Genomic DNA, 9,093 nt, shown 5'->3' with positions numbered 1-9,093 from the left:
GATATATGGGTGTGGCATAGCACTTGCCCGGTTTAAGAGATTAGCTTCCGCTTATTTAATGATTAATGTTTAGACTGTTTATCTCTTATTTAAGCTTTTAAATTTTGGTAAAATCGGGGGTGTTACAGTTAAGGTGCGTAGATTCAGTGATTAAGGTGCGTGCTTTTATTCCTCAAGGTGTATCAATTTAATGACTAGACTGCCAAATCATCAATGCATATACTCAAACCTTTAGGTGCGTATACTACCTCAAGTTGCATCGATTCAAGGCTTAAGGTGTGCCAATGTAACAGTGATAGAATTTAAGGTGCGTAGATTCAGTGTTTAAGGTGCGTACATTTTATCTTCAAGGTGCGTCAATTTAGTAACTACACAGCCAAGCCATCAGTGTGTATACTTAAACCTTTAGGTGCGTAAACTAAATCCTTAAGGTGCGTTCAAGATGGCTAAAACTACTCCTTAAGGTGCATAGAATTTAAGGTGTAAATCCTTTAGATTCTATATTTAAACCTTAAGGGGTGTGTATATTTTCTGTTTAAGGTGCACATTATTCGTAATCCTAATGTTATGTGTACAGAAACTTGTTTAAAATAGCTATTTAAAAATTCAATGATGAATAAACCTTGATCGAATTCTTCCATTGTTGGACAATTGCCACTGTTCTTGAATTTAATACTTTGTTCGATACAGTGATAGAATGATGAACAGAGTATACTTTATAGGCAATAATCGAGATTGGAAATCAATAAAGAGTAAGAAATAATGGAGATTAGGAATCATGGAGAATTATGAAAGAGAGGTGCGCAGAGATGTTGTCGAAGATGGTTAAAACAAAAGGACAAAAAAGTCTCTAATTAGCCGTTCAAGTTCAATTGGCGCGTTGGATACTGTCCGTTAGGTCTACACTGATCTAAGGTTTAGATTTAACCCTATTTTTTTTATAGGAGATATGCTTTGCATGGGAACCCCTCCCTAACGGGATATATAGGTGGGTTGATGTTAGAGATGTTGCACTTGCACATATCAAAGCATTTGAGAATCCTTGGGCTAGCGGAAGATACTATTTGGTTGAGGTAGTGGTGTACTTTTTTGTCTTCGGACTTGATTTAATTTATGAATGTTTGTTTTTCAAAAAAAAAGAAAAAAAAAAAAAAAAAAAAAACATTGTACACTAGCTTTTCCTTTCTCTTTTGATTCCTGACAAGTAAGTTGCATTATAGATTTAGAATGCGTCTTTGAATGTATATTCTCATGAGTAGTAATCAAGGGCGGAAGCCTTAGGCGTTAGTTTCACGCCCGTCCTTGAAAACTTTCCAGGAAACATGCATAACCTCCTCAGCTAGCTTCTAAGGGTGTGTTTGGTTCGCACATTTAAATTGAAATCGGAATGAAAATCAAATATTTGGTAATAGTAATGGATTTTGGTAAAAGTATTTTGTATGTTTGGTAGTAGGGTGGAATCAGATGATTACCAATATTGTTGTTTGGTTATGTATAATCCTATAATGAGAATAAAGGTTTTAAAAATACAAGAACAAAAAATCAAGACAATTTATTCTAATATAAAGATATCCAAAGCACCAATATAAACAAATAATAATAATAATAATAATAATAATAATAATAATAATAATAATAATAATAATAATAATAATAAAAGCATTAATCTAAACTTAAAAATCAAATTACCAATTAGGAGGGAAAATAATAAAATGAACCACTTATTTTAGAGTTTTTCCCAAAATGGTCCCTCGACTATTGTCCATTCTCAATTTTGCATTTCGACTTTTAATTGCACCAAATCTGGTCCTTCGATTTTCAAAAACTCACCCAATTTGGTCCTCCGTTAAGTTTTCCATCAACTCAGTGTTAAAATGAGGGCATTTTCGTCCGTTTACCTATTGTACACCTAATATACACTTAAAAATAGTCGAGGGACCATTTTGGAAATAGTCAAGAGACCATTTTGAAAAAAACTCATTTTTTTTTTAATTCATTGGGTATATTTTCATTTTTTAGACTCTATCAAATTAGAATTATTGTAGATTTTTTTTCACAAATATAAATAGTTAAAATCTCACAATCCAACCTCAAATTTTTTTTAACTTTCTCTATAGACTATTTCCCTCTGTCTAAACATGCAAATTTATTTTTTCTCTATTCTTATTAAGTTTTACAATAAGTTCCCTAAATTTCATGCAAATTTATTTTTCCTCTATTCTTATCAAGTTTTACAATAAGTTCCCTAAATTTCATAAATACTCATATACGTTTTATATATATATATATATATATATATATATATATATATATATATATATATATATATATATATATATATATATATATATATATATAATCATACGAAAAGTTCAATAGGCAATCAATCATTATGTATCACATTAAATATTATTTTTATCGTTAAAAATAGCATTTTTATTTTTTGTACATACGTTGGTAATAAAGTTTCGCTTTCAAATTTAAGTTTATTGATGGAATGTAACTAATATAATAGCCTTGCACGCTAAATTAAGCCAACTTTCCAAAAAATATTTTCTAACATTTTTGTTATTGACCGAGAAGTGAGTAAAGTATTTTTTTTTTTTTTTTTTTTTGTTGAGTACTACTGATTCTATTATATTGTAGTATTTATTCATCTATACTTTTTCAACCTGATGAAGCACAAGGAGTCAACACCGCCTCCATTGAGACTCGATCTTATGACCTCCCATAGGAGAGATCACTACATGTCATATGAGCACAATATGCTTGGCAGAGTAGAGTAGAGTAGTCAAAGTGCAATGAAATAACATATATGCTTGGCACATGTTCACATAAATTCTGCATTTATATTATGAAATAAAAACCTTGGAGACAAGTTTTGATCAGTAACTTTTACTTGGGAGAATAATCTTTCTCTATCTAAACTAAACTAGCTACATGGAAAATGGTATATTGTATTGTATACACACTACACTGTGCAGCAGACCAGTACAAGTGAAAATGAATAAGAGAAACTCCCTCCATGTTATCAGTAAGCACTTTGATGCCTTTCTCTTGCAAAATGTAGCAATAGAGATCATCCTCCCTGGGTACAAAAACGCAACAGTTTCAACTAAAATAAATTCCGTAAGACCTTCCAACTTCATGTATTTTGACAAGAGGGCTCTCTGATGGATGGTCCACATGTTCACGAGATTTGATTCATCCTCTGTAAAATAAAGCTTTTGGTTGTACCCAGTAAAATATGTTTAACTAAAACCAGAAACCCATATCTATCTTCCATAGACATGACATAGGTGGCAGATTAACCCATCCAAAGCTTTAAAACTCTGTCTTTGCCACCAGAGGCAACTTTCTCACCATCTGGACTCCAGTCAACAGCAAAGACCTTCAAAAAGTTAAAACTCAAAATAAATTCATATACATGGGAACTGGGAACTGGGAAGGAGTCCAGGTTTAACTGTGCTGTTTTTCACCCCCTGGGAACTGGGAAGGAGTAGAGCTTACCTCATCTGCATGGCCAGGAAGGTCTTGTTTCAACTTTTTTGTCCGAATATCCCAAACCTATATAATAATGAAAATAAACAAGTAATTCACTCAAAAATGAAGCTACATTCTTATAGTATATAACCTGCATTGCATGCAAGAGGCAAGTGATGATTTCAAATGCACTAATTAGGTTAAGAGTTGGATTTTGATGATAGATAGCTTAATGTACAAACATCTTTAGATTGTATCTCAGGTGCTTGAGATATCTCGACATTTATTAGGTCTTCCACATTAATACAAATCTCCAAGCAATTATTAGTGTTTTCAGATCAATCTTGCTAAATGTTACCCCACTCTATGTTCCACTTGTGGAGAACGAAAAATTACCAGAAGAAAATACATATTTTTTACCTTCAACGTTGAGTCTTTGCTCCCACTCAAAAGCAGCCTACTGTCAGCTGACCAGCTGTCAAACAAAATAATCATAGTAACTACATCTACATCACTTAAGTGAATCAAACATTAGAATAGATACTCAGAATCTCACCTGATCTGATAGACGGGTCCAACATGACCACGGAAAGCGGCAATGAACTTTCCACTAATACCATTCCATAGCTTCACTGACTTGTCAAATGATGCACTTGCTATCCATTGTCCATCAGGAGAGAAGTAAACATGATTAACAAGCTGCAACAAGAAATTACAATAATTAATGCTGCAAAGATCCAGAACAAATAATAATAATAATAATAAATTATTAGTGTTTTAGATTATTATTATTCTTTCCAAACGTAATCTGAGAGTAACTGATGTTGCAAGATCAAAATTGAGATTTGCTGTACTTCAACAGGAATAATAAATAGCATGTTACTAGAAAATACTATACCTGTTGATGACCAGTCATACGAGTTTTGGGGTGTTTACTGACAAGAGGTTCCCACAGAAACATTGTGAAATCATCTGATCCAGAAACCAATCTCTCAGGAGCATTACCTCTCATTTTATTGTACCTTTCTAATGCTACCTGAAGAAAGTATGAATAAAAAACATGAGAAATTCACAGTGAAAGGGAATACTTTAAATAAATATAAGTAAAGCTGTGAGATCAAGAGTTACCTTCTTCATTTCCTCAGGGGAAGAAAAGCTTTTACTAGTGTGATCAAAAGCACCAGTGCGAAGTACATATTCAGTGCTTAATGCCAAGGAGTTAACCCAATGTCCATGACCCTGCATTTGCAGTGAGAAATAGGTTTATGAAAGTGATGAACTCTAAATAATAAGACAGTTAAAAGTGCTTCTGACAGTCAATTCTTATTACTGTAGAGGTAGTAAGAACATCAACTAAGATTACAAATCTCTGAACAATTTCCACTCTCTTAACCAACAAATTAAGTTGTTCTGTTTTTATTACCCTATTTTGGGCATAGAATACATAGGCACTTGCATATGGTAATCCATGTTTGAGATACGGAATTGTATTTTGGCTCATTAAATGGCTTTTGTCAGCCTAAAAAGGAGAAGCTACAAATAGTAACAGGAAGTACATATAGCATGTAGCCATACGAAAGAACAAATATTTAATGCTAACCAAAACACAAAAGGAATTACCTTCAACTCACGAATAAGCTTCCCCTTCCCCTCTGAAATTTCCCATACCTTGATTGTACAATCCTGAGATCTATAAATGCAAATAATAATAATAAATATATATGAAAAAAAGAAACTTAAACTGTATTAGAGAACACGTGTACCAGTGTTTCTATTTCCATTTGTCAATTGTCACTATATAAATTAGTAGAATCCTTGAAGCATTCAAAGGAAAAGAAGAAATACAATGCCTTATACCAAGTGAGCAAACCATAATATGATAGCTTTGTGTTTGCAAAGACCAATAACAAAATGCACCCAGAGAAATTTGTGCTTTTGCAAAAAAGCCTGATATAAGTTTAACCTTCAAAAGAATATTAGCTGTCTATTGGTGGAAGTGTAAATCCTTCAACAGCAAAAATGGTAGGTGAAGTAGATTACGTACCCTGTATAAATCTTTCCATCTCCACCCCATTTCACGCAAGTGATAGCAAGTGTATGACCACTAAGACAAATAACACATTTCCTCAATGTAGCGTCCCATATTCGTGCATCACCATCTTTACTGGCACTTACAAAGTGGCGACATGGAGCACTGAGGTGTACAGGTTCCCAGGAAATACCAGTTATCCATTTCTTGTGGCCCTGAAACATAATCAAGTATAAACCATTTAAGTTGAAGGGATATAAGCAATTCAGATATGACCTTTAATCTGACCCACTGCAACAAAATGAGGAAAAGCAAAATGAAAAGTTTGAATGAGTCTTTTATTTATTCATTTATAAACACACACGCATATGTAGGGAGGGGGGACATAGCATGCACAAGCAGAGATGAATGTCAACACTCTCATAACTGTAGGATGGTTGGGGAATTGGAAAGAAGTTATAAACAAAACTGAAGTTCACCGTCCCCATAACTGCTTATCCTTCTGGAGGTACCAGATTTAAAATCCATTTGCAATTGTGTCAAGAAAGATTCATGCCCAAGGAAGTTCAGATATGTAGTCATTGTGCCACAAGTTTCTATTAGGACATACCAAAGAAGAGGTGCAGGTCAAGATGTTGCTTAAAAAGTCACAATTCCTAGAGTTGGTTAGCAAGTCATAAGCTAAGCATCAAAGTGTTGCTTCGGAAGTGGAAATTCCTAGAGGTGGTTAACAAGCCATAAGAAAGTCAAGTTGCTAATGAGATAATGTTAAGGGAAATGGGAGAGCAAATCTTAGTCTGGTCATGATTGGTTGGATCAAGCACCATGCCTGGTAGAAAATTAAGGCATCAATTTATTATAGGTTTATCACCACTAAAAATCATTTCATGATAATATTATATCAACTTGAAAAGAAGTAGGATGTGCAATGGTGAAAGTGTAACGAAACCAGTGATCTCAACAGTTAAACAAAGGCACTCAAATGGAGACTTACAGTAAGAGGATTGCCCAAAGGGTTCCCAGTCTGTGGATCCCAGCATATAAGCTCCCCAGTTTTACTTCCACTCACAAGGTATTTACCATCAGGTGACCATGCGATACAAAGAACCCAGTTTTTATGACCTAGTAGCAGAGAGAATATGTTGCCACTTTAGTTTATGAAATATACCTCAAAATGATCAAATTGCAATCTCAAGGGTGGTCAACCTAAGTAGCCCCTGCTGCATGCCCAGGTTGAAATGTGCAATGCGTAAGTGCAACGAGTGTGGAGCAAGATTTTGTGTCTAACCTTTACATGTGAACAACGGTGTCTGGGTATTCAAATCCCATAGTCGAACCGTGGTATCACCTGAGCCACTTGCCAACTGCTGTCCGTCAGGGCTGAAGGCCACTGAAAGTACAGCTTCGGTATGACCTACAATTAACATCACAATACAAGGAATTATTTCATATAAATGCAAAACACAAAGATATATTTACTAACTTGCAATGCCGAGTAAAATATTGACATAAATAAAATAGGAAATAACTATGGTCCAAAGAAATCTTAACACAAAATTCACAAAGTTAAAGCTGCAAATAATTGATTTAAATTCTTGATAAACATAGTCTAAGTGAAGAATCACATGAAAAAGAAAAAAAAAATGTTTATGCAAGTATAGTTTTCTGACTATCAATAATGTTCAGTAATGACCAAAGACAGAAAATTAAATACCAGCAATTGTTGCAGAACATCGGGTTACAGGACGGATCCGGAAAACTGCTTGAGGTTGATATACTATAGTCAAGACTTTCTCCACAGAAACTGCAAATATATATTCATTAAAAGAAAGTTTCAATTTAGATTATAATGCTAGTTACGTTTCTTAAAACAAGGATTAAGTTTGAATAGTTCACTCTGGGATACAAATATACAATTACCTTTGTTCTTTTCTAAATATGACCCAAGATGCACCACCAGCTCTTGGTCTGAGATATAAAATGCATAAGGCAATTTTTCATCCTGAATATAAGAAATCTCAGACTCAGAGGGTGCAACTTACAAAGCCATATTGCATTCAAATTGGGTATATTAATGACATACCAACATTATAACAAAATAAATAACATTATATATCATCTTCTCTTAGTTGAACTTACCCTTGACTATATGCAAGTAATTTCCACGAACAAAAAATCAGCAAGTTTAGAATTTTGCTTAAAAAACAAACCTGGTTAGTTAATGTTATTTAACTTACGTTGCTAAGAAGCTTGTTGACCATTTGATTGAGCTCTTTGGGACCGGCGATTTCGGGAAGGTACATCGGAGTTCCGAGTGGAGTGCCCTCCGGGTCTGTCAACCGACACATGACACTGTTCGTGGAATCTCTGGGCAACGGAACGGGAGCTTCCACGTCCATTGCTTCGGACATTTTTTGCGGCAAAATCAAGCTTCAGAATGGCGCTAATTCATAGAGCAACAAAAAAAATGAAGCTTTTAGGGTTTGACAGGGTTTTAATCTTTTAGAACGGTCAATTTTCATTTGTATTTTAGGGTAAAAAGTTACTTATGAAAAATAATTTTTGAAAAATGAGTTATTTTTCAGAAAATATTTTTTTTTTAGTGTTTAGTTGCATTTGAAAAATTATTTTAATGTGTTTAGTTCATTTTTTGAAAAATGAATAGAATTGTATAATTAAATATTTTAATTATTTTATTTAGAATATAAAAATACATTTTATATGTTTGAAAAAAAAAAAGGTTTGGGTATCCGTTTGCTTTCCCCGGAAACCATAGCTATGGTTCTTGGCGGAATCCAATTTCGCCAGAAACCTTTAAAAAATGAAATAGCAATGGCGGAAAATGACTTCCGTCAAATTTTTGCGGAAGACATTTTTCGCCGAAATGGGCACATTTTCTCCAGTCAATGAAAAATGTTTTCCGTTGACTGTATTTTTCAAGTGTTGCCAAACACCAAAAACTCAGAAAATAATTTTCAAAAATCATTTTTCAGATTTTTAAACACAGCCTTAGATAAATTGTAGTTTTAACCCCCCACTAATACAAAAATAGTCAAACTTGCCTCCCAATATTTCTTTAACAACTAGCGGGGTACGCGCGATACGCGTTATGCAATGCCCGAACACATATTGAAATGCGCATCGCGCGTACCCCGCTAGTGTGTGTGTGTGTATATATATATATATATATATATATATATAGTAGTGTATTCAAATGAGGACAACTATATTATAAAGGACTGTGGACAGATGTAATCGTGTGCCATTAAACTGTATGTTGTGTGCATGGGCGAGTGTAGTCGTGCGTCATAATTTGTATGGTGTGTGCATAGATTTATTAATTAATAAAGCATTGGTTCAAAACTTGATATTTACATGTATTCTTACGTGCCATTTTGTATTAAATTGTGTGCATGATACTAATTTATCGTGTGTCCATTATCTGTCCGCACTAGGACCGGAGCCAAAGGGGGGCAGCTGCCCCCCCCCCCCCCTCCCCACCCCCACTCCATATATAATATTTGTATGTATAGGTATATATAGTATAGGTTTTAGTATTAGTATATAATAAAAAATAAAAA

At 34.0% G+C, this 9,093-nt stretch overlaps 1 protein-coding gene across 1 annotated transcript; it reads right to left on the bottom strand.

The window, feature by feature from the left end:
- Nucleotides 1-2,829: 2,829 nt before the first annotated feature.
- Nucleotides 2,830-8,035, bottom strand: LOC109171256 (notchless protein homolog). The gene is made up of 13 exons (XM_019320322.1): nt 7,750-8,035; nt 7,433-7,514; nt 7,227-7,316; nt 6,801-6,926; nt 6,507-6,634; nt 5,528-5,727; nt 5,104-5,173; nt 4,612-4,722; nt 4,382-4,519; nt 4,040-4,182; nt 3,904-3,958; nt 3,511-3,567; nt 2,830-3,391 (listed from the first exon to the last, which is right to left on the bottom strand). The coding sequence occupies exons 1-13, from the start codon at nt 7,921-7,923 to the stop codon at nt 3,308-3,310; spliced, it is 1,458 nt and encodes a 485-aa protein (XP_019175867.1). The 5' UTR covers nt 7,924-8,035; the 3' UTR covers nt 2,830-3,307.
- Between the last annotated feature and the right edge of the window lie 1,058 nt (nt 8,036-9,093).

This window comes from Ipomoea nil, unplaced genomic scaffold (genome assembly GCF_001879475.1).
Source record: "Ipomoea nil cultivar Tokyo-kokei standard unplaced genomic scaffold, Asagao_1.1 scaffold3401, whole genome shotgun sequence".
In the NCBI taxonomy this organism is placed as follows: domain Eukaryota; kingdom Viridiplantae; phylum Streptophyta; class Magnoliopsida; order Solanales; family Convolvulaceae; genus Ipomoea; species Ipomoea nil.
Note: the sequence above shows the minus strand (reverse complement) of the source record. Positions and strands in the feature narration are given on the sequence as shown.